The 26,140-nt window shown below is 42.8% G+C and overlaps 1 protein-coding gene across 1 annotated transcript; it reads left to right on the top strand.

The window, feature by feature from the left end:
* Positions 1-1,008: 1,008 nt before the first annotated feature.
* On the top strand, positions 1,009-26,081 carry loxl3b (lysyl oxidase-like 3b). Its single transcript, XM_065966630.1, is given in 19 exon segments — positions 1,009-1,270; positions 6,743-7,099; positions 7,420-7,583; positions 9,786-10,003; positions 13,417-13,482; positions 14,920-14,976; positions 15,341-15,548; positions 16,408-16,588; positions 19,305-19,459; positions 20,702-20,872; positions 21,408-21,563; positions 22,463-22,622; positions 23,414-23,657; positions 23,745-23,879; positions 24,716-24,747; positions 24,882-24,955; positions 25,043-25,154; positions 25,234-25,269; positions 25,272-26,081. Coding segments are annotated over 18 exon segments (2,550 nt in total). The 5' UTR covers positions 1,009-1,270; positions 6,743-6,753; the 3' UTR covers positions 25,307-26,081.
* The last annotated feature ends 59 nt before the right edge of the window (positions 26,082-26,140 follow it).

The following is a 26,140-nucleotide window of genomic DNA, read 5'->3' on the forward strand; positions in this document are numbered from 1 at the left end:
TATTACCAGTCGCTTTTCTCCAGTTGTAAATGTACGGAAGACGATTAGGGCCAAACCATAGACTGTAAAAAAGATGAGAAACGAACAGTCAGAGGATGAAGATGTATTTTTTATTTTGTACTTAGTGGAAAAAAAAGGAGAAATGTTGGGAATAAAATGGAAATACAATCTGGAGAATGAAGTCAAGATTTCAAGAAATTGTATTTCAATTTAATTCTCTTTTCGGTTTTAATCTCGATATATTCAAGATTTCAAAAAAGACTTATTGACTTTTTTCTTGACATTCTCAACAAACATTGAAACTTTTGTTCTCTATACTACGACTTCATTTTTTAAAATAGCCTAATATGTGGACCTTTTCTCGACATTTGGCCTTTTCTCGAAATCTCAATATTTCGACTTCATTATAGGAATTATTAAAATTTTATTTTCGACATTTCAACATTTTTTTTCTGTTTTTTTTAACCTTATTCTTGATGAGTTTTTTCTTGATATTTAAACTTTATTCCTTTTATTTTATTTAAACTTCATTCTCAACATTTCAAGTTTCCTCGACATTTCAACTTTTTTCTCTTGATGCTATTGTTTAATTTTTATATTTACATTTTCTCTTTTTTTCTCAAGATTTTGGTCTTTCTTCAACATTTGGTCTTCCTTTCGAAATTTCAACTATTTTTCTGAATATTTCGATTTTATTCTAGAAAATGTATTTTAACTTCCTTCTCCACATTTCGACTTTTTTTTCTCCAACTGCATAATGTAACTAAAATCTCCTCTCATTATGAACTTCTCCTGTCTGGCTCTAATCCTCTTCCTTAGAAATGTGCGGACACGTTGCGCTCGATCAGACACGTAGGCTGAGCGCGAGAATAAGCCAAATTCTCGTTTTTTTGGCGTTATGAAAGAGCACATCTGCCTGTTACAGAACCATCCATGAAAGAGTTAGTGTCTTTCCAGGGAATAGAACCAGCCCCCTTCAGTCCTGCACCCTCCTCCTCCTCCTCCTCCTCCTCCGTCTCAGTGAACGCTGCACAGCTGGCAATTTACTGACAATAACGCTGCGAGGAGTAATTGGCTGCTTGGTGGACCACTGTCCTGCAAACTGGACCCGCGTTTAATAAGAGGATGAATTAGCAGAAGTGCTGGGATCATTTTTAACTTTTGATCACTGGGGGTCGGTTCATAGCTTTTTGGATAACCAAAACCCAAGAGTCAGCTCCCCCCTTTCTCCACTGGAACCGTTATAACCTCCTCATACTGGACTCATAAGGTAAGACAGATTGGTTAATAGTTCGACTTTTTAAGGAGGGGGAATTCTAATGTAGCTACAAAACTGAACTTTTTTTAAACAGAAAACGAAATAATGATTAAATAGAAGTATTTCTTTGTGCTGAAATAACAGCACATGTTGTATTTTGGTTCTGCTTTTGAACTTTGTGAAGTGTCAGTGTGCCTTCAAAATCCCTTCATACAAACCACAGCCCATCTGCAGCAGTTTATTTGTGTTTTATATCTTTATATCAAACAGTTTCACCTTCGGGATGTTTGAAATCTTAGATGAAAAATGTGAGGAATGCAGCAAAGAGAAAACAATAAAACTGTTCCAAAGCCAAATACAGAAGTAGCAGTTTTATTTATAAAGCACATTTCATTACGAGTAAACTCAGTGAGGTTAAATACTCAGCATACAACACAAAATAGTTTCCACAGTCATGAATGAGATACAGAAATCAATTCAATGAAGTCATACACACCACAAAGCAAACCTCAATAAGTGCTCAAATATACAAACACACAAAGTAACTATTCATATGCCTAGAAGAAAACAGGTTAGTAGAGAGAGTAGTGATGGACCTCAGTTCAGCAGGAAGTAACTTAAGACCCCTCTCCGGGCTTTGATGTGGTTCTGGATACGGCTTAAAGACCTCCACCTGATGAGCTGAGGGGCCGGGTCGGGTCGGATCTGTGAGCAAGTCAGAAAGTTACTCTGCTGAACCATTGACTAATGAATATAGACTTGGAATAAAAGTTTGAGGTGCATTTGTAGAAATCAAATTTGCCAAATATCTGCTTTTCACATCAATAATGTATTTATCAAACGAGCTTCATAGAACTGTTTTATAACAGAACAGCTTTGGGTTGCACTTGGAGTCCTTTGTGATCGTGTTTTTCAACCTTTATACAGTGATGCATGGATTTGTTTGAGATGCTTTGCAGCTGTATATGTAAATGAATAAAGTCTACAGGAGCTAAAAAAAAAGATGAGGAAGATTTTATTGTGAAAGAGGAAGCATGAGAGAAAATGGACTGCAAAGAAACCCAAAGTTTGTCCTTATTAAAAGCTTTTAAAGGATCCCTCATTAGAAAGCGGTGCTGTTAAATTTCTCTCCTGAGTTTGGTAAAGATTAAATCTCTGCATCATGGTTTGGACTGTTTTACCTTCACAGTTTCTCACCTCTTACATTCTCCAGGAAACGTTGTTTGGCTTATTGCCTATTTTCCATTTCAAGCAACTTTCTTTGTTCCTGACTATCTAGAGTATTTATTTGTGTAAAACCGTATCAAACACCGCGGTAGCCACTTGTATCGTCATTCCTTCCATCATCCACCGACCTCCTCTGATGTGGCTCACGCTCATGTTGGCTGGTTTACAGTTAAAAGTTTCACAAAGTTCCTCTGAGGTCAACAACATGCCGCAGAAAAGGCACGCAAATCTCTTCCTGTCGCCCCATGCAGGGAGCTTTCACTCCCGGCTCGGTGCAGTCTACCGAATCTCAGTGGAGGTACAGACCTCTGGTTGTAATTAGCAAACAGATTCAGTGTGTTTTTGGTGCTTGCATGCAGAGTCTTGGGACAGGAATGACAGCTAAACCTTTTGATCTGAGCTTTTCTTAAGACCTGATCTGTGAGCACATCGGAGACTCGCTGCCTCAGAATGTAGACAGACGCTTTTAATTAGCGCTGTACTGACACTGTTAGGCATGGTCTTTTTGAATTAACACAAGACAATAACCATACTGTTGTCTTCGCTGGAGGCTGCATCTATCCAGCCCTCGATACTTCTTTTGATTATAGATGATATGTCTTACTTATTTTGATAACGGCCCACCTGGTTGTTGGTGTTGATTAGCTCTATTAGGCTCCCTTTCCCCTGAATCATTGCTGTGGCTCAGTTGGATTATTCCAGTGAATTCAAGATTCAAGATTTGTATTTGTCACATGCTCATACAGATGTGCAGTGAAATGGAAAGCCATAAAAAAGTTCTCAAAAACAACATAAATAAAGAAAAAAACACACAGCCTCAGAGGAGCAACCTGGACGGCGTCTGGACACGGCCGCGCCATCTTGATTGTCTAAATTGCCTAAATTCAATTTAGGTCTTGTTATCGCACCATCAGTGAGGATAACATCGTATATACCAAAGCAACAGAGAAGATGTGAAACGTTTCGATGTAAGATGTCAGATTATCAGTGATGCTGTGAAACCTTTAGTGAAGTTATCTTAAAGGTAGAGTCAGTAGTTTGTAAATACAACATTCAAACTGGGCCCCTCCTCCTGGCAACCTGAGAATGTTACATTTGTTTTAATGGAAAAGCCGATCATTTACCGAGCTAGTCGCTGGTGTGTGCTGTGTGGCATCTGCCTGTCCAACAGAAAGAGGGCCGACTCTCTCCATCCAAGTAGGTGAAAGCCCACCCAGGGTTCACCCTCAAGCTTTAACCACTTGGCTTTTTTCCTCACTGGTTATATTTTTCCTTCTCTGCCGGTCTGGTCTGAATGGGGATCAGTCTGTTTTTGTATCCACTCCCAAACTCACCTGCTGCGCTGTCATTGGCTGATGGAAACATCCCCCGCCCAGAAACGTCCCGAGGCAACCAGAACAGTAAAATCCAGTCAGAGGAGACACAGTCACCACCACACATGTACGGAGGCCCAGAAGGGGACGATGGAGCAGCTTCACTTTAGGATAAGAGATGATTTTATTTTAATATATTTTATTTTGAAGGAGATTGACTCTGACTCCACCTTTAACTATTTAACTTAAACTGCAGCAATAAGTTAAAAAAAAAGATTTGTCCAGATTTCTCTTCATTGAAACAACAATTTTCTAAAATGTGCTTTTAGCTTGTAAAGATTTGATGCTTCTCTTTGTCCTTTACAATAGTTAATGAAGAGTCTTTAGAGTTGGTTGAATCAAAGCAGCTGTTTCAAAATGCCACTTTAGTCTTTGAGAAATTATGATGAGAATTTGACAATTACTAGCAGTTAAATCGATTTATCTTGTACGTTTTCTGCACAATGATTGAGAATAATTTATTTCTGCTCGACTGTATCCTGAGGTACGACAGAAATAGAGCATGCCAAAATGTTGTTACCCCTCATTTGCACGAAGCAGGAAGTTCATCTGTGCACTCTGATGGATCATTTAAAGCACTTATCCACAGAGAGGCCGTGTGCAGCCAGAGGACTGATTACGAACTGAACATTTTCTCCTCACTCGTTCCTTAAAATGTTGCTTAGAGGTATTAGTGTCCTTGTCTTTTTCATTAGCTCCATGAGGACACTTCATTCTTACCCCTTATACTGAAATTAAGATTAAAAAAAGCTTAAATGTTCTAAATATCTAGGGACAAAAATGTGGCCTCACATTGCTTCAGTTTTAGACCGTTAGCAGCTTTGCTTTTTAAAAACCCTGCTGACTAAAGCTTAGTGTGTGTCCTTCCATACGTTGTGAAACAGGACTCAGACGACGCAGTCAGCCTCAGACATGTTTTGGAAAGTGCGCCTTAAGTTTGCGGCCTCTGTACAAACACACCACACTACTGTATTTGTGTCTCTGGAGGAACAACCCCCCACTCCCTAAAAGCAAAGACGGAGTGAAGCTGTCGAGGTATCAATAGCAGGACTATGTTAGCATTCAGGGTCGACAAGAGCGGCACAGGAAGGTTTCTGACTGCAGAGTGAACATTTGAAAAAACAAGAATTATGAATGAATGTTCCTCTAGACAAACTTTTATCTGCTGATTAAAAAGTGAACATTAGCACCAGGGCAGTGAAAAATCATCCTCAGAGAAGCTTTATGAAAGGAGACAAACATGCAGTAAAAGTGTTAATTTAATAGACATAAACAATCATGTGTCTTTTGTCTTTGGGCCTCATCATGTGGTCGCTGAGGCCTGCACGTTTTTAATGTTCCCCACGATTCTTCCCCACATCAGAGTCAAGTAAACACTGACCAGATGGTTTGAATCAAGCAGTCGGAGCGACTCCACACAGTCACATCAATCCTCGCTCCATATGCTGAGCATATTTTAAGCTCCACTGTTTTAAGTGAGCCCTTTTCGGTTTGAGATATTTATACAGGAAGTTTGTTTTTGTAGACCGTAGAGACGTTCAAGAGGGCATCTCATTGGTAACTTCAGCTGCCTTTAGTCCTCTCTCGTATTATCTTAGTGCAGAATGGTAGTTACTGTAGAGACGTGTCCCAAAATGGAACTGACTTCTTCTGGTTGAACATACATTTATAGACGTTTGAACTACAGCCACACCAACACTGGATTTTTGAGATGAAGATGTGTTTATTTCACTGAAGAAAAAAAAGGTTTATTATCCATAAAGTGGCTGATGTTAATGTTTTTAATGACAGTTATGAACTGATTGGGCAGACATACCCACAAGACCGCTTTCTTGATCTAATAACTTTACCAGAGAATTCATATATTGGTGTTGTTTAAATTCTGGTGTGCCCTGCTGTGATGCTCTGCTGCATGTGCTGCACACAGTGCTGAGAGTTATCTGTGGAGTCAAAGTGAGTTATGAAAGACTACACATCAGGAAAGTCCTGCTTGAGCTCCTCCTGCCTGGCCACTTTTCGATTTGCAGTAGCTTCTGTCAGTTTGTCTGCGTCCATCATTTCCCTTCATTCACTGTGCAGCCTGATATTGTTCTCACGGCGTATATGGACCATCATCCACGCTGTCGACCACTTTCAGTGTCTCCATCGCCCTACAGAGACAACACCATTTTTTAGTCCATCCCGGTTACTGTTATCTGCATTAAACATAATATTTCATCGGTATAGGCCCAAATAAAGTTTATAGCCTTAATCAGACTGCCTATCTTTTTACCTTCACCTTCAAACATTTTTTGGGTTCATGACTGTCGCAGTTGGCTTCTCCTCAATTCCACTTGGGCTTAATTTTTGCTGCTGTCAAAGTAATCATTTAAGAATACATAAAAGCAGATCCGCTGTCGATTGGTTTCCTACTCAACAGTTAAATCCACCTGAGGCCCCGTGTGAGCTTAGTGTTTTTCTGAGCGCTGGTGTCTTGGGAGGAGAGCGTTTGCAGCAGAAAGCGGTCGCCTGGACTAAAAAGTGCAGTGCCCAGTGTCTCTTTTACAAGGTCTCTGCCGTTTTTGTGCAGCCGCTCTGAGCGCTCAAGTTAAAAAACGTTTAACTTTTCAGAAAAGCGCTGTTGACGTCACCGGCGCTCATTTACAAATGTTTGATATTCCCCGTATTTTTATCTCCTACGGATCTTATCTTCTAACACATCCTCTTTGCTCCGTGTCTGATCGGGTAAAAAAAAAACTGTCAGCAGACGGTTGTCATAGCGACAGGATTGTTGAGCAGCTAGGTGGACTCGGGGCCTTAATGGATCTGATATTCAGCATTAAGTTAATTGAACACCTGTCCTCAGATTGATCCTCTGATTGTTTCTCTTTTTCTTCAAATGCAGCTAAAATAACGATGAAGTCAAGACACAGGCAGCAGTTAGCGTTCAGCCTTCTGTTTGGGTTGTGGTTACCCTGCTGTTTAGCCCAGACCACACCATCAAGCACAACCGCCTCGCCAGCGCCCACCCCCTCCCCGTCCTCCCCGTCCCCCCAGCCCCAGACCGAGCGGCTAAAAGTCAGACTGGCCGGATTCCCACGGAAACACAACGAGGGTCGGGTAGAGCTTTTCTACAAGGGAGAGTGGGGAACCATCTGCGATGACGACTTCTCAATAACAAACGCCAACGTGCTCTGTCGCCAACTGGGCTTCGTCTCGGCCACAGGATGGACCCACAGCGCCAAATATGGCAAAGGACAAGGTGAGAGTGACCTCAGACACTTCCTCAGATCCAGTTTCTTTGTTTTGTACACAGTCTGCTCTGCAAGATCATTTTTGTATGCTGCTCAGAATGACAGTTTTGGGCATCAGGGTTTTGTCAATGAGTGTTATTTAAACCGTCTAAACCCTGGTAGTCGTGGGAAGCTTTCTCCCACTAACCTTTGATCCAAGTACGATGCAACAGATACTTAGGGGATGTGCGTTACAAGCAGCAAAGTGTCACTTCCAGGCCTGGATTGAAAACCTTCCTCAGGCCTGGGAGTGTGCTGGAGCCACTCTGACTGTCTGCTAACTGTCCAGGAAAAATCTGGCTGGACAACGTGCAGTGTAGCGGGGGCGAGAGGAGCATCGACGTCTGCAAGTCTCGCGGCTGGGGCAACAGTGACTGCACTCATGACGAGGACGCCGGAGTGGTGTGTAAAGACGAGAGGATCCCGGGCTTTGTGGACTCAAATGTTATTGACGTAAGTCGCTTAAAATACATTTAGAGATGTTGTGTAATTTTGTTGCGCTTAAAATGATGCACAGAGTTCATGAAGCTGCAGTTATAGGCAGTAAAGTGGGCGTGTGTGTTAACAGCTGCTGCTTCACAGCCTATAGGCTATATGGTAAAACCCACATGGCAGACATTCAACGCCTCAGTGCAACTCCACCTGTAGCTGCCACACACATGGTGTCGATCAGCTCTGCTCCATACCATGTGTCTGAAGCTGTTTACAGCTGCAGCTTCTCCAACTGCATTCTCCTGAGGTGATGCAGAGTGTGCAGTAAACTCAACACCTTTCATAACAACCTGCAGCTTCAGTTCCTTTGATGGATTGTCTGTAGGGTCGTGGAGAAGAGCGAGGTCGTGACCTCAGTGTCTCTGGCTTGGATGTGAAATTCTACTCTTAGTCTAAAGTTAAAGGATTACCTCACTCACAGACAGCAACTAAAGTTATTCAAATAGTGTTTTTATATCCATCATGTTTCTGTTAAAGGCAGAATATGATCCAGCAGATGTCGCCCTTGAGCACCAGCATGAAACCAAAACAACTCGCGCTGCATTGTTGTGTTAGCATGCTAATGCTAGTGATCTTTATTATGCTGGTATCTTCACACTGCATGTAAATTTACCTGAAATGAGCGTGATCTAGAAACACAGTTAAGCAGTGAGTACAGTATGTTATTCTTCTTTTCTCTAGTCCCTCAATTAAACAACTTTTATACACGAGGGGAGGAGTCAGCCGGCCGTCCTGGCGATGTAAACAAAGTGAAGATAGGACTCTGAAAACTCTGAAAACATCACAGACAGTGGGACTCGGGTGTTACACCCATTGTAGACAGTCATGACTCACAGAGTTATTTTCAGAGGATATTCTTGATTTCTACATTTAAGTGTGAAAAATTGCATATTTTTCCTTTAAGTGAAGCTACATAGCTGCATTATGTGCATTATATTCGCACTGGTCGCCTGCAGACAGACTATGGTTGTGCACCGATTGCAGGGAATAGACGTCACCGCCCCCTCTCACCCTGATTATATCCTGCTGTGTTCTCACATCAGCTTGCTCGGACTTTCTGTGGAAAACAAACTAGGAGGCTGGAGGAGAAACACGAGATAAAGTCTGAGTTAAAAAACTCAGCTGTTTGCGTTCACACATGCAGCTCCTCCTGGAAACTTCAGGAGTTTTTTTTACAAGTTTTAGAATATATCTCATTTGGAGAATTTTACAAACATTCTCACAGCCTCTAAATGATGCAGTGAACCAAAGGAAAAAACACAAAAAAGAGTGGATGATTTATATCATTTTCATGGACTGATAGTAGGTTCATTAGATTTGCTACACACCTCTAGTAGAATCAGTGTTTGTATCCACATCCTGTACCGGCAGGAGGGAATAATGTGAAGCAGATAAAATGTTCTCGATAACCCTCCCTGAGTAATTCAAGAATTCAAATTGAGGAAACTTTTGGTCCTGTTGTGGTGTGATTCCATCTTAGCTGTTTCTAGCTGTTGTTTTCCCATTTGTCCTCGTTGATCTCTGTGTGTGTTACTGATTGGTCCTGAGGTTAACAAGGTTAGACCGGGAACGTCTCTACCACAGATCCTAACTGGATGATGTGTCTCTGTTACAAAGAAGGATGAAACATTCTGTAAGAGAAAGTGGGCTTTCTTTAAGACATTCTCGCTGAGAGTCAGGCTCAGTGAGCTGTGGCCTCCAGACCACTGCCAATTTTTTTTCCCAAATGAAGCTGAAAGGAAGTGACTCACAGACGGTCACGTTTACCCCTTAGGAGCTGTCAGGCTGAGAATTTGACCCAAAGTGATTCTCAGTAAGAGCTCTGACTCACTGTGAAGTCTGTTTCACTCATTCAAGAGTCTTTAAGAAACGTGGACAAGTGAGCAAATGTTTGTGGGCAGCTGTGGCTCAGGTGGTAGAGTCGGTCGTCTCTCAACTGGAAGGTTGGGGGGTTCAATCCCCAGCTCCTGCAGCCACATGTCCGATGTGTCCTGCAGCAAGACAACCCCAAGTCGCTCCAGCTGCTTTATCGGCGGTGTGTGTGAATGGATCAGTTAATATTTATGGACTCTTTACACAGCAGCCTCTACCATCAGTGTGTGAATGAAAGGTGTGACCTGAGCCTCTTATTTTTATTTTTTTTGCCTGTTTGTCTCCGCACAGGCTCACGTCGATGAGAACAAGATCGAGGTGGTGCGACTGCGCCCCGTGGTCGCCGTGGCCAAAAAGAAGATGCCCATCACCGAGGGCGTGGTGGAGGTGAAATACAAAGACGGCTGGGCGCAGATCTGCGACCAGGGCTGGACCATCAAAAACACCCGTGTGGTCTGCGGCATGCTGGGATTCCCACATGAGAGGAAGGTCAACAAGAACTTCTACAAGTAAGGAGCTCGACTTCAACCGAAGTACATTTAAAGTTTTTGGTGTTTTTAAGCCGTTGTTTGGAAAGTAAAGAACAAGAGAGGCCGTCCTTAGCGGGGATTTGGTGCCCAAACAGGGTTTTGGTCTTTGTGCATTACTTTGTAAAGCAATTAATAACCAACTGCAGAGAAGGAACAGAAAGAACCAAAGTGTGTTTGTCACATCTGCAGCTTAGTTTTGGTTTGTTGGTCAGAAAATCAAAGAGATTTTTGGGTGATTGACTTTAACTTCTTCTTTACGTTGATAATTTTTACATTATTCATTAATTGATAATTTGTAGAACTCTTTGATGGGATGTGTTCAAAAGGCATTCAGCTCCACAGCCAACATGATAATAATAATAATAATAATAATACATTAGTTTTAAATAGCGCTTTTCTAAATACTCAAAGACGCTTTGACAAAAACCGCAACCAAAAAAAACAACAACAAAAAAAACGACGAGGACAGCACAACGAAGAAGTAATGTAAGTGGGGGGGAGTTAGTGGTTGTAGGCGATGTTGAAGAGGTGAGTTTTTAGGGATTTCTTGAAGGGAGTGAGAGTGAGGGGGAGTCTCAAATGTTTTTTGGGAGTGAGTTCCAGAGGGTGGGAGCAGCAATGAGTCATGGTTCACCTGGAAGACGAACGTTTCAATTACTTTGTCATTATCGGTTAATGTTGTTGTAAACATTTCAAAACAATTTCAGCTTGCCATAAAATAAAAAAGAGAAAATCCTGATCCCCTACCTCCAACGGTCGGGGGCATGGCCTTATACAAGGCTTGTAGTAAAAGATTATTAGTCCAAAGAATCCTCAAGTGTGTCAATATGATTCATTTTCTGTTTCAAAGCAGAACGCACACCAGATCCAACTCTACAATTCTCTTAGCAGACTCTTTTATCCAAAGCGACGTACATCAGAGAGTAAGAACAACACAAGCAAGGATCTAGAAAAAAGGGAACAATGTGAGTAAGAGCAAACGATCAGCTTTGAGTCTGATTGGACACACAGGTGCTGACAGGAAGTGACCAGAGGCAAAGCACAACATTGAGGGCAGTTCTTGAGAGCTCTAATCAGTATAGAAACCATCTTATAAGTCAACGTTATCAAACAAAAACCATCGTCATTACCATCATCATCATCAATAATATGGAGACCATCATCATTAAGTTAGTAGGTATTCATGAAAGAGCTGGCTCTTTAGCTTTTTCTTAAAGGTGCAGAGATCCTCCTCCGTATTTGTTTTTCTATTTGATTACACAACTTTCTGTGGAATCGTTTGCCCTCGCGATCTGGCTGAATCATCTAGTGTGTGCGTTTGTTAGATTATAATGTTAAACATCAGTTGATTCTGTCCTCATGTCTGTGGTCTCCCATGTTTTTAAATTGGTTAAGATTTAATAATGGTCTCGTTTGCAGCCAGCCTAAATGTCTCAGCCCTGGATAAGATGATTAATAGCTGTTCCCTTCAAAATAAAACACTGCAAGTTGTTTACAATGCACAAGAAAACCATTTTTACAATCTAATGGGAGTGTTGGAAAGTTAGACTGAGTCTTAAGATTAATAGCGCGGTTACATCACATTAGAGCCTGTTCAAATGTAAACTCCACTGACCCTCACAGTCACAGAGCCTGCTGTGGTATGTGAGTACAGTCGACTCTCAGACCCCCCCAATTTCAGTTTATCCTAGTTTATCCGTCCAGTATGACTGCACACATTCCTGGCTGCACTCCAGCTGAAGGCGTCTTATTCATCCCCCTGCAGATGGTTCGCAGCAGAACGAGGGGGAAACGTGTGTTTTCTCTCGAGTATGTGTGAAGGCTGAGGCTCAGGGGAACCGCGGTTGTTCTGTGTTGTCTGAGGCTTTTTTAGTCTGTTTGGTCAGAATGTATGAGAGTGGGAGGGACTGCACACAAACAATGAGCTTTTCACATTTGTATCGCTGCATGAGAACAAAAACCAACTTCTTCAAGCACTTTGAATGGACTGTAACTTGCTCATAAAGGTGTTTGAAGACAGATGTGTTAATGCTGAGAATAACTGCCACGTACAAATTTGGGGATTTTGTCATTTCCCTCTGTTTGGCCTCGTTTGTATTCCTGCCTATCAAAAACACTTAAAAGCATTTAAAAACAGGAAATAGTCAAAGAGACGATCAAATGTGGTTTAATCGCTGCAACATCATGCAAACAGGGGAATCAACCAGAGCAGGAATTTCACAGAGGCCAGAGAAACCATTGAGGTCATGTTCGCTGTGACCCTCAAAAAAATGATGTGTCCAGCGCCACAGCCACAGTGGCCTCGATACCCCGTCTTTGTCTTTGTCTTTGTCTTTGTCTTTGTCCTTTCTTTACCAGTTGAGTAAAGGAAGTTCCCAGTTAGCAAACAAACTAGAAAAGACACTTATGCTGTTGTGTCATCCATTGCTTTGGTAGCAACACTGAGTCATCAAGCTAAAACGTTTTGTTACTGACAATTATTGTTGCCTAATCATTTTTGTTTTCCTTTTTTTTGTGTCAATATTTGTACATTTGAATCCTGGCCTATTGCTACAGAGCTCCCAAAGGCTCAGGCAAGAAAAAAGTGAATAACCTGTGCCCACAGAGTTGCAATCAGACCGCACAGATTTATTTTATTTTATTTTAAAGGTTTATTTTTGGGCTCTTTGTGCCTTTATTAGAGCGATAGTACGGTGGATAGAGTTGGAAATCAGGGAGAGAGACGCTTGGAGGACTACAGCCTCTGTACATGGGGCGCGCGCACCAACCACTGCACCACCAGCGCCCCAGACCGCACAGATTTTTCAAGTTTGTGCATCAATTTTCAAACTGTTTTTAAACAGTGCTTTACAAAGCTGTGCACACAGTCTACAAATTCATCCCCACAGTTGACAAATCCTTTCACACCATTTATGAAACCATGCCCACAGATTTACAAAAAAACACTTTTTTTCTTACCTGAGCTTTCGGAGGCTCCGTGTTAATTTACACTGATGTAGGCAGTGTTTTCCTGCACAGCCCTCACTCAGACAGTTAGCAGGATATCCATATCATGCTAATAACAATGAGATTTTAAAGCTGCTGAATGGTGGTCATTGTGCTAAATGCTAAATAGCTGGGTTAGCTTTCTAATTGTGTTGTACATTGGTGGCCTGAAGTCTGTAACATGATCTAGTGGAGACTTGTGGAATTTCAAAAATGTTTTTCACCGCTGACCCTCCGGTACTTCACCTGAAAGACGTGTATGTGTTCATCCCAGAGACGACAGTGTGTGTGTGTGTGTGTGTGTGTGTGTGTGTCAGCGTGTGTGTTTGTGTATGCAGGAGCCTGTGAGTGTTTGCATGTAGTCTCTCTCCTGTATGTGATGGAATTTGGCCGTCTCACTGTTGCAGACGTCTGAAAAGGCGAGCGGCCGAGAAGGTCTCCAGGTCAAAGGTTAATGTTTCAGCTGGTGGAAGGTACACTGTCTGAGAGAGAAACCCTCCGTCCACCTCCGCCTGCGCTCTGCTAACTGTAGACTGACAGTGGGTTTCCTGTTGGCGTAGAAAATAGATGACCACTTCCCTTCTCTCTAATATCACATCATTATGATGAGCAGCACGGGAATGGGTTTAGGATGCATCGGGTGGAGTTCTGTATTCTTTTCGTTCGTGTTTCTTTTGGCTTTTCTTTCATATTTCTACTGGCATAACACAGTGAAATATTATCTAAAATCCTCTTCTCCATGTTCCTCTAACTCTAACATGTGTCTCTAGTCCGTCTACAAACCCCCCAATGATGAGAAAAGTCCATCCTCTCCGTCTTCTGCCTGCTCCACTTTTCAGAAAATGTGTGCTCAAACAGGCTGTTTAGAGATTTTCCTTTTATGACATCACAAAGGGCAGTAGCCCCTCCCCCAGGTGGGTGACACTCCCACAGCTAGGTGTTTGTTCTGCCCTCTGAGTCTGCCTTCTCACCGTAAACAATAGGACATGGAGCGAGAAAGCACCGAGTACACCCAAGCCCTTCCAGAGAGGGGGCGTGGTCAGACACAGCTCATTTACATATTTAAAGGTACAGACACAGAAACAGCCTGATCTGAGCAGGGCTGAAATAGAGGGGTTTATAGACATGATCAAATACAGGATCAGAGTGGATTTAGAACAAGAAACTTCACACACATGTTTTGAGGAGCTCTGAGACTTTTTTTAGACTCTCACACTAACCACTAGACTACCAGCGCCCCAAGAGCATGCTTTCTGAGAGAAATAAATAACTTCTCTTTTTGGGTTCTTCAACTTCAAACGACAGTCACAGTCCTACTTCTGTTTCTGTTACACCGTTTATAAAGAATCCTGAATTCTATTCAAATTGAGCTCATACTGATAATCATCTGTAAATGTTCCTGTCTGGACCAGAGCAACAAAAAGCCTCGACTGCTCTGAGGAGGTTGAAGAACTTCCTCACATAGATTGTGTGTGATGTGAGATATAATCACATATCATCATGGCTGGATTATCACATCCAACTTTTTGTAATTTATCGACCTCCTCTCCTAACAAAAAGCGATGCTGTGCTGTGTTCAAATCAGTGTGGTAATCTGAGGTTAGTAGCATCGTTTACTAACAAACATGTTAAAGATCACGCTAAGGATGTTATAAACTACATGGTTAACTGTATATGGACACCCAAACTGCAGACCGATTAGTACCACGTCTCGTTCTAATCAGAGACGATGACTGAGGCTAACCAAACAAGAATGTGTTGAAAAGTGAGTCCACATACTTTTTGCTGTGCAGTTTATAAGAGTGGTCAGACGCATCCTCTTAAACCCTAACCCATGTACAGCAACTGTTGTTCCATGATTGTCCTCGTTGTCATGTTGTGTTCTCGTCTAACCCGTGTTTACCTTGCAGGCCGACATCCAAAGCTAAAGCTAACGCTAAGTCTAAACAGAGCAGCCCTGGCAAAAGGTAATCTGAGGATAAACTATTCAGTGGGTTCATTAAGGACCCACACACATGCTGCATCTGAAATACTCACAAAAATGTTCATCCACCGATAAGACAATCTGAGGTACTTCTGATAAAGAGCTGGATGTGCATGACAACAGAAATAGTTTATTCTCTGAAACACATCCACCCCCCCCCCCCCATCAGAGCTCCTGCGCTGCACATGTGGCAGGTTAGAAAGAACGCCATCATTCACACTAGAAACGTAACAAAGTACAGTTAACTCAAAGCAGGTTGATTTTTTTTGTACAATGTGTCAATACTTGATGTTATAAGTCCGCCGGGTTGTGAACACAGCTAATGCCCGTGTCTCCGCTCCCTGCAGGTTGTACCTGGAGCGTCAGAAGAGCTTCTTCCACGTTCACTCAGTGGCGTGCACGGGCTCCGAGGTCCACCTGGCCGCCTGCCAGCTGGAGTTCAGCAAACCTAACGCCACGTCCACCTGCCAGGGCGGCATGGCGGTCGTGGTCAGCTGCATGCCGGGGCCGCAGTTCATGCAAAACAGCGGATTGAAAAAGAAACTTAAAATATCGGTAAAGTATTCTTTGTCCTGAACTCACTTCATGAATCAGTCTCTGAGAGCGCTCTTAGTTTGGACTCTTCAGTTACTGTGAAATGTGTTCAGAAAGCATCAGAAAAAAGCTGGTTAGTGGACGTTCAGTCACATCTAAGTGTCCTGTAACGGTCGACCTTCTCACTTAAGTGTTAGTGGAATATTTTAATTAAGGTAAGGGGACGAAAATAAGGACAAATAGTAGCCCTTGAAATTGTCCTTGAGACCACTTTTTGAAGGTCTCGGAATCGAAGGTATCTTTACTCGGCCTTGTCTCGGTCTCAGACTGGACTCCAGATTTAAAATCAAGACCACCGCTGATTGGCTATTTTTCTACGTCATTACTGTGATGAGAAGGAAAACGCCTCTTTCTAAAAAAAATAGATAATTTAAATGAATTCATGATGTCATTTTTATTCCCCGATTACTTCGGCAGCCTTCCCGGTGTTGCGGTCTAAGTGAGATACACGATGCACACAAGATGAGGATTTCACAGTGATATTTATCTTCTTGGTCTTGTCTCGGTCTCGCCCTTCCTTGGTCTTTATTTATTTATTTACATTGGATCCCCGTTAGGTGTTACCACAGTAACAACTATTCTTCCTGGGGTCCAAGTTCCTGGGGTCTTGGTCTTGTCTCGGTCTCTGAGCACTCTGGTCTCGGTCTCGGTTAGTGTGGTCTTGACTACAACACTACTGCCAAAACACAAATGTTATTTTGCATAGCTATCTTCATTACACAACCACAGAAACACATTAGCAGTAAACTGTAGAATCCCTCAGTTAAATAACCATAAATGGAGATTTTAATGTTGTTTCATGTGTCTGCTTGTTGTCCAGAGCAACGTGAGGCTGAAGGGAGGAGCCAGGCTAGGCGAGGGTCGGGTGGAGGTGCTGAAAGACAACGAGTGGGGAACGGTGTGTGACGACCGCTGGAACCTTCAGTCAGCCAGCGTCGTCTGCAGAGAGCTCGGCTTCGGCACGGCCAAGGAGGCTCTGACGGGAGGCCGCATGGGACAAGGTAAAGGAAAGGGGGCACTTACCTTCAATTTAATCTGAGGAAATCTGTGGTTACAGTTCAGCTTTTAATGAATCTCTACTAGCAGAATATTACATTTTAAATAAGACTGTAAATAATAAGCAACGTATGGAAGAGGAAGTGGATCCAAAGGCTTCATCTGAGGCTCAGAGATATTGGCCGTTGCACATTCAGAGACTGAATCCCTCTAAAGGCCTCACAGGATGTGTTTGTTAGGGTCTTCAGACGGGAGTTCAGTCATCAGCTATTTATCTGCAGCCTGAGTTATCTCTCAGGTCATCACTTGACCTTGGAGAACTGATGGTCCGCACTCAACAAGTCCACATTCCTGAACGGGTTCTTCAGTTAGCGCTTATTTTAATAAGTAGAGGAATGCAGAGCATGACGAAAGAAAAGACACAAAGATGAGAATGAAAGGAAGAACGTTTTCTGACGACCCCTCAGAGAAAACTGATGTGCTGCTCATGTTTCTGATCATTCTGATGATGCACTACATCCCTGACTTAAATCCCCCCACACAGGTCAGTGTTAAATTAAAAAGATTTCTTCTGCGTGTGTTTTTGAGTCTTAAGTCTGTCGGGCTTTTTTCAGAGCCGATCTCCATCTGTGTTATTGCAGCGAGGCTGTGCACCATTTCATGTCTGAGTGAGGCCTTCGATTTTAAAGAGCCCATCTTCAGTTTGAGCACAGCTGGCCTCCACATGAGTGAGAGTAAATCACCACATGATTGGAACTCAAACACTTCATGTCAGAGTTTGAAAGAAAAGCTGAATAACTTTGTGTCAGCGGTAATGGGAATAAAAACATTGATGCAGAGTTTTAGGATCTTTTTTGTGTCTTTTCTGGACTCACACACACACACTCTAATATCACACACTTTCATATTAATTTCCTTGGTTGGCTGAAAACTGAGTAGAAGACTTTGGCAGAGAAGCTAATCTGACTCAGAGTTCTCCTCTAAAAGATGAAAGCAGGATGTAAGATTTCTTTTGAGTTTGGAGCAGCTGTTTGTGAACGCTCTTTATAAGAAACTGATCTGATTTCTGCTCAAATAAAACGTTCAACAGCTCTGATGAAACACCACATTTGGAGCTGCTCCAATAGAGAGAATTCCTTAAACACGCTGCGCCTGAATCACTTAAGGACTGGGAAACTTTTGTGCTCGCTGAAACTGTTGAAATGAGTCAAAAAGACGTCGTCTAAAGAAGAGCCCGACCGATTAATCGCCCAATATTTGGATATCCAGTGACGATCAGTATCGGTTAATTGTATCGCAGATTTGCGCTGATATTACTCGATTTATTCAAACCAGTCAAACAGCATTTCATATGAGTTTAACCCTTGTATATTTTTGGCTGTGCCTAATGATTCCCTTAGCAAACAAAACGTCGGGTTGTGCGAGTGCTGTGGTGTCTGTTGAACAGTCACAGCGTAACGTTCAAATATTTATTTTAGTGGAGGTGTTGCCTCACTGGTGATTCTCTGAAGGTGTGTGAAGCTTTCAGGTAAACTGCCCTGAGTTTCCACTGACGGAGAAACAAGGCGTCTTTTGAGGAGCCGCTCTCAGAAGCACTGGGTGGGGATGTCGGCTCTCTCGTGTGTGTGTGTGTACATTTTGATTTCTACCACAGAGGAAGTGAGTGGAGGAGACTCTAAGGCAGCAGCAGCAGAACTGCTCTGTGCTCCGACGGGTGTCAGACCACCACCTGGGCGAAAATGAGTCCAAGACACATTCCTTGAGATCCCTGAAGTCGGAAACTGAATTCTTCCTCAGTCACCGTGTAGTTCAGTGACCGGTAGAGATGGAGTGAGAGTTTAGAGGGTTTAAAGTAAAGCAGGGTGTTGCTGATAGAAGACATGCACACTCAGCAAACCTGCCTCAGGTTAAAAAGGAAAGCTGAGGTTTAGTTTCAAGAAGTCTTTAAGTCTATAAGGCTGAACTTAAGGTTCTGGTTTAGCTCAGAGGCTGCAGTCCTCGTCGCTCTCGTCACAGGTTGGACCCCGGGTTCAGACGCTGTTTGGTGCTTATCCTCCCTCAGTCTCTCTCTCCACATTTACTCTCCCTCTGTAGCTTTGCTATCCAAATGTTGGCAAAATCCCAGAAAAGAAGGAACCTCACAGCCTTCAGTTCTCTGAAACTATTTTGGCTGTATTCTACACATATTACAGAATATAAAGAGTAGCCTACATCGTGGTTATCTCGATGACAAAGGGATTAGGGATGTTCTCAGGCGACTAATTTCCTTGTTTGTCAAATGGATATTTTAACCAACTAGTCTAAAGGTAAAAAAACACAGAAAGGAACAAAAATGTAGCACAATTTATTTAAAATTGTCTGCGGGTAAGTCATGTTTTTTGGTTTGCAGAGTGTGGCTAACGTTAGCAGCGCTAGCATCGCCAGCATTGGTCCTCCCTGCAGGTTAACACCCACTTGCCTATGAATGTGTGGTTTCTCATTGCTCCAGTCGATATGCCAGTTTCATTGATGTATTTTTATCTCAGTTTTCCAGAACAAAATACGCTGCTACTGTGAGATTCTTTCTGTTCACTGTGCTTGTTTACATCCGGGTAGTAGAGCAAGGAGAGCAGATCTATTACCCAGAGCTACAGCTCTGGTTTTACAAACAAGTTTATTGTTTTTTTTACTTTCCAGCTGCTCTCTGTCTCTCTCACTGTATTTATGTATCTGTGTGTCCAGGAATGGGTCCAATCTACATGAACGAGGTGAAGTGTCTGGGTCTGGAGAAGTCCGTCTGGAACTGTCCCTTTAAAAACATCACATCCGAGGACTGTCAGCACATGGAGGACGCTGCAGTCCGCTGCAACGTGCCCTACCTGGGACTGGAGAACTTGGTCAGAGCGAAAACGTCTCACTGAAATTTTTCTTCTTCATTTTTTATTAACTTGAGAAAAGTCAGAAAGTTGTGCCAGCTTTGCAGGAAATGATGAATGTTACATGTGAAATATAAGCTGCATTACATTTGTTTTATAGTTATTCTACTTTATAAATGTTCTGTTTTACTGTTTTTAGATTTTGTATTTCTTAATAAGTTGGTGCTTTGCTGCTCTGGAGGAGTTGTTGGTTTGCACAAACATTTTAGATTTAGAGCTGCTACTCACACCCAATACTTCTGTGCTGTCACAAAAACAGTTACATCATTTATTATTCTCTAAGGCCGGGTATACACTGTGTGATTCAGGCCGATTCTGACCCGTACAACTCAATTTCTGCCCGATCATGCATTGTTTACTGTGCAGTGTTTAAAGAGGCACAAGTCCCGATCTGCTGCTCCTGACCAGTCAGGTGATTTTTAAATTGTTTTACATATTTTAAAAGTTTGATCGTACATCTTGCACACACTTGGCAATGAGAGCAGAGCCACAAGATGATTCCCAAACGTTAGGGCTTTTGTTCCTCATTCTCATTCTCAGGCAGCAGCTGAAATCACCATGGCAACAGCAGGTTGCATGTTTGTTTTGATGTTTCTTCCTCCTCCCGTCGCCAAAGACATGAACGCTGAGAAGCAATGGCCAGGAAAAAGCTGCAGATCTCCAGCTGACGATTTAGCTGCTAGTTAGCTTTTGTTTGTCTGTTGGTGACGCTGAGTGTTTGTTCATGTGAGAGCGTGAGAGCCTTTTTGAAGGTGTTTCTATTTGAGCTGTTATGAGACCAAAGAAATACACATAAATTAGATCTGAACGATTCAGTCCAACTGTGTGAGCTGACATTTCACCTTGACTTGTATACAGCTGTACGGTGTATTCCCGGCCTTAGCTAATAGTCTCATTGCTTGAAACCTAAAACTGTTGCAGGGAATAAATAGTTTTTGTGACAGCAGTGATTTCCTTTTAACATAGAGTATTACTAGTTGGGGAGTTTGCATTTTACCAGATCATGCTCTTCCATGTCTCACATAGATACACTGACAGGATAAAAACTCTGAAAGGGTTCAGGTTCATCTCATGGATACTTAAAATGATGATTTGAAACCATGACTAACACAAACAAGAACCTCATGACAGAGTTTTTATCCAGCCCGGTCTCGTGTATCTATGCTCTGCTGTGTGCTCTCTAACCCCCTCGGCCTCACACAGATAAGAATCACAGGCGGTCGGACCCGCTACGAGGGTCGTCTGGAGGTGCTGAGCACAGACTCGAACGGGACGCAGAGCTGGGGTCTGATCTGTGGAGAGACCTGGAGCACCAAGGAGGCCATGGTGGCCTGCAGGCAGCTGGGCTTGAACTACGCTAACCAGGGCCTGAAAGTAGGTCGTTAACACCAAAGACGGCAAAAAACTCAGAGCTGCTATCTGACATATGAACACATGATGTACTGTCACACTCACTCAGAACACTTCCTGTTCTCATTAACCTCCATACTACAACGTTAAAGTTTGATTCATTTTGGAAACGTACTCAAACACATCTGAAAGTCTGACAGTACATTAAAGGTTCCATATGGACTCGATGCTTCTTTCCTTCATGGAGAAACACGACACTGTTTCTGGTCTCCTCTTTGTGGGCAGACAAACACAGACACACATGAAGTTTCTAATCAAACTAAAAAAAAAAGAAGCCACTCACCACTAAAGCCAAGTGGTGACCTCATCTGGAAACCACGCTGACATTTTCCACGTCTAGAAAAAGTCTAACCAAAACCAAACCACCACTCCAACAAAACCTCCTCCCCCTGCTGCAGGACGGCACAGGGACACAATGAGAGTTAGAGCGCAGACAGTTGACAGACAGGACAGGAAGTGTGTGTCCCCTCACTGACTCCCAGCAGGACGTTTTCTGCAGATCCGGATAGTGGGCGGCCGCAGCACTTATGAGGGCCGGGTGGAGGTTCAGGTGGGGTCCAAGTGGGGCACAGTGTGCAGCACAGGCTGGACCACAAAGGAAGCCATGGTGGTTTGCAGGCAGCTAGGGCTCGGCTACTCCATGCATGCCATCACTGTAAGTAGAACCGAACATGAAGAGATTCTTTCTACAATGAGACGTAAATCATTTTCTTTCCCGCAGGACAAAAAAATAGAATCACATAAAACATAAAATTACACAGACGAGTGTGTTATCAACCACCAGGTCAAATTTCAGTGATTGACATTCAGTGATAGTTTATAAAATCAAGTTTCAAAATCATGCTGTGGGCGTGTCCGTTGGATTTGCTTTGTTTAAATACTCAACCAGGACTCTCGGCTGCAGGCTGCTCTCGTCTCTTAGCTTCAGTGTTGGCTGTTCTACCTTTTCTTATTTTTGTGCATTATTCACAGAAAAATAAAAATGTTTTCATCCATCAGTGTATGATGTTGGACAAATTAAGTTTTTAGACAAAACAACAACAAAAATAATGGGAACAGATTAACCAAGACCATCAGCCAAGAAATAACCAAACAGAAAAAAAAAGAAGAAGAAAAACAGAAAGATTTGATCAGCAATCTGTGAAATAAATAGAGGATACAGAAAATCAGCCTCCGATAATCGTCCAGGTCAACAATCAGTCAAGCCCTAACTTAAAGGCTAGTAAGAGCAAGAAACTTAACTTGACGCTGATGTATTTAGGTTCAGACTCTTTAAATATTAGCTCCATAAATGATCCAAAATACTTAAGTTAACTGGAATATTCATAACTGGTTTACAGTTACATTTATAGTAGTGTGGAAATGAGAAGCTGTCCAAGTTTTTTTCCTCCAGTGATCATAAAGTCAGCCTCACACTGTGTCCTCAGAGAGCAGCCAAACATGACTCATCAACATCTGGTTCTCTCTGCAGCAGTTTCATAAAAACTCACTGGTTCTTTCCTGATCGATTGCACTTTGTTTGCATGTTTGTTTCCTTGTTGTTTGGTTTTTAAGGAGACGTGGTACTGGGACAGCAGCAATGTGACCGACATGGTGATGAGCGGGGTGAAGTGCACGGGGAACGAGATGTCTCTGAGTCAGTGTCAGCACCACAAGACGCTCAGCTGCCAGAAGTCTGCGGCAAAGTTTGCAGCAGGAGTCATCTGTTCTGACAGTGAGTGACGGCGGCAGAGACTGACCAACGCCACACTTTGAGATTTTAAAACACGTCTTGTTGGGTTTTCTTCTCTGATTATGGATTGACTTGAAATGATCTCACTTTTACTTTTTAAATACTGTGTAAAAAGTAAGGTTGTCAAAAGGTTGTTATGTCCTGTCTAGGGGAGGTTCAGACACATCATGCAAAAAGACCCAAATTGGGGGGCGCTGGTAGCCTAGGGGTTTATTGCATGCACCCAAATGAACGCAGGTATTAGTGCAGACTGCAGACACATCCTGTTTCATTTTCATGATTGGATCCACACATTTTGTGTAGAATATCAGAATCAGAATCAGAATCTGGGTTTATTGCCAAGTACATTTACACATACAAGGAATTTGACTTGGTGTATTGGTGCTAAACAATTAACAAGGAAATAAAGCAGAACTAACAACAACTTAAATAACACAGAATAAGAAGACATTACAATATATAAAATAGAATTTAAAAATGTCAAATATAAAAAATAAAAAAAAGAATCCTCAAGCAGGCAGCCCGGGTTCTAAACCGACCTGTGGCTCCTTTCCTGTATGTCATTCCCCACTCTCTCTCTCTCCCTGATTTCTGACTCCATCCTGTTTCTAAATAAAGTCCTCCTTTTGTTTTATCAGAGCCTCCCCTGAGGTCTTTGGCGCCCCCCCTAGGTTGATAACCAACGTGTTAAGATCTGACTGGTTCTTGCAGGCTGAGCAGCCTTATGTTTAATGACATAAAACATAATCCTCCTTTAATCCCGTTGCTCCCAGCGGCCTCTGACCTGGTCCTGAACGCCCCTCTGGTCCAGCAGACTGTTTACATCGAAGACCGTCCTCTGCACATGCTCTACTGCGCCGCCGAGGAGGACTGTCTGTCAAAATCTGCAGCCAAAGCCAACTGGCCCTACGGACACCGACGCCTGCTCCGCTTCTCCTCGCAGATCCACAACATCGGCCGCGCCGACTTCAAACCCAAGGCCGGGCGCCACTCGTGGATCTGGCACGCCTGTCACGGGTAACTTTGTCTAAAGTCTAAAGTTTGAGTACGTCGTCGTTCACCAGAGGAGACTCATAATGACAACATGTTCTCTGTGTTCTGCAGACACTACCACAGCATGGATATTTTTACACACTATGATCTGCTGAACTCAAACGGTACCAAAGTGGCAGAAGGACACAAAGCCAGTTTCTGTCTGGAGGACACAGACTGTCAAGAGGGTGAGTCTGGGACTTCACCGTAAGTCTGTTAGCTCTTTTAGGAACAGATTGGATTGAGATGACAAATCTTTACTGTCCTCCAGGAGCAATTTGGTTTGCAGCAGAAGTCCACACAGGCAACACATGAAGAAACACACACAGACATAAAAACATCTAAGAGACGACCCCACGGCTGTCATCATGATAGACTGAGTGAGACATGAGACATTTAGTCCAACAGTCCATAATATAAGAATAAAGGCAACAATGCCAACAGCTTGATCGGGTAAATGACCTGAGATTCTACAATTCACTTATCAGACTCTTTTATCCAAAGTGACGTACATCAGAGAGTAAGAACAACACAAGCAAGGAAAAAAAAGGGAACAATGTGAGTAAGAGCAAACGATCAGCTTTGAGTCTGATTGGACACACAGGTGCTGACAGGAAGTGACCAGAGGCAAAGCACAACATTGAGGGCAGTTCTTGAGAGCTCTAATCAGTATAGAAACCATCTTATAAGTCGTCGTTATCAAACAAAAACCATCGTCATTACCATCATCATCATCAATAATATGGAGACCATCATCATTAAGTTAGTAGGTATTCATGAAAGAGCTGGCTCTTTAGCTTTTTCTTAAAGGTGCAGAGGGACTCTGCAGATCCAATGGAGTTTGGAAGTTCATTCCACCACCGGGGGGCGACAGAGGAGAAGAGTCTAGTCAGAGACTTAGGACCCTGTTGTGAAGGTTGGATCAGACGCCTTTCATTGGCAGAGCGTAGTGGGCAGGAGGGAGTGTAGACCTGGATCAGAGAGTTAAAGTAAGGAGGAACCTGTGTTACTGCCAGGTCTGCCTTAGGTGTCTCCTCTCTTAGACGTCTCTCCTTCAATATGAAATGTCACCTCTGTAGCGCCATCAGAGGAGGAAACAGAGTCGAAAAGAACGTGCATAAAACCTTCTTTAAAACCAAAGTAGAACCCATATCCATCATCAGGTTCCTCATTATAGTTCAGTGTGAATCTTCCCCCCCCCCCCCTCAGGTGTTTCCCGCCACGACATCGACTGCCAGTGGATCGACATCACCGACGTCAGACCTGGAAACTACATCCTGCAGGTGAGCGATAAGCACCTCTTAATACACCCATTACACCACTGGTTTATATTTTATATCCGTCTTTTCTAACCTTTCTCACATCTTCAGATCGTGATTAATCCAAATCAAGAGGTGGCCGAGAGCGACTTCACCAACAACGGCATGAAATGCAACTGCAAATACGACGGCCATCGAATCTGGCTGCATAACTGCCACGTCGGTGAGTTTCATATCAAACAGAAACACTGAATCTTCCAGATGTAAATGTGACGTCGAGCTCATTCTGACGACTTTCACAGGCGATGCGTTCAGCGAGGAGGCGGAGAGGAGGTTTGAAAATACCCCGGACAGCTGAACAATCAGGTTTCTTAATCCACGATCAAAACCGACCGCAAAGTGAGACCGACATCAGGTGGTTAAAATAAATAAAAAACAATCTCACACGCCTTTAAAAAACAACACTTTACTTCATGTTTCATGAAGACACCATCAGCAGTGTTCTGGCGGTGAGAGTGTCGTATGTCTGACTTATTATACTTGAATATTCAAGTGCTTATTTCTTAAATTTTTTAGTCGAATGTGAGCTTTATGTTTATCACAAGAATCTATGAAGCCAGTTGTACAGCCTTCTGTTGAATGTTCTTTTTGTAGCTATGAATGAGGTTTATTATTTTTTATAACCATGTGTGTTTTTTTTACATTTTTAAAAACCTGAGGCATGAACGGGAACACATGCAGCTCTGTGGAAAGTTTCACTGGTCTAACTGGTTCATACTGGGAGTCACAGATAGATACACTGTCCTGATTCCAAACGACCTCCGAGCTGAGAAACATCACTCTGGATTGGACCCGCTTCCAAGTCCTAACACGCCCGCCTCCCCACACAGCTCCTTTGGTGAATGTATTTATTGCTAAAAATGAAGGAAGGTGTCTGAGAAACAAACCTCGTTCAGTTTGCTTCATGGTTTTAAAATCCCGTTTGAAGCCGCCTGTAGCTTCAGTCTGCGTCATGTGTAGTCGTTTGTAACGCCATGTAGGATCTGACTCAAAAAACAAAAAAACTACAATAACCTTCAAGAGTTGCCGTACGTTCATGTATGCTGATGTACTCTCACATGCTGCACCCAATAAAAGGAGAGGAATAAAAGCTGTGTGTGTGTGTGTGTGTGTGTCTACATTTAATCAACCATGCAGCAATTTTAGAGA

This window comes from Labrus bergylta, chromosome 18 (assembly GCF_963930695.1).
Source record: "Labrus bergylta chromosome 18, fLabBer1.1, whole genome shotgun sequence".
In the NCBI taxonomy this organism is placed as follows: domain Eukaryota; kingdom Metazoa; phylum Chordata; class Actinopteri; order Labriformes; family Labridae; genus Labrus; species Labrus bergylta.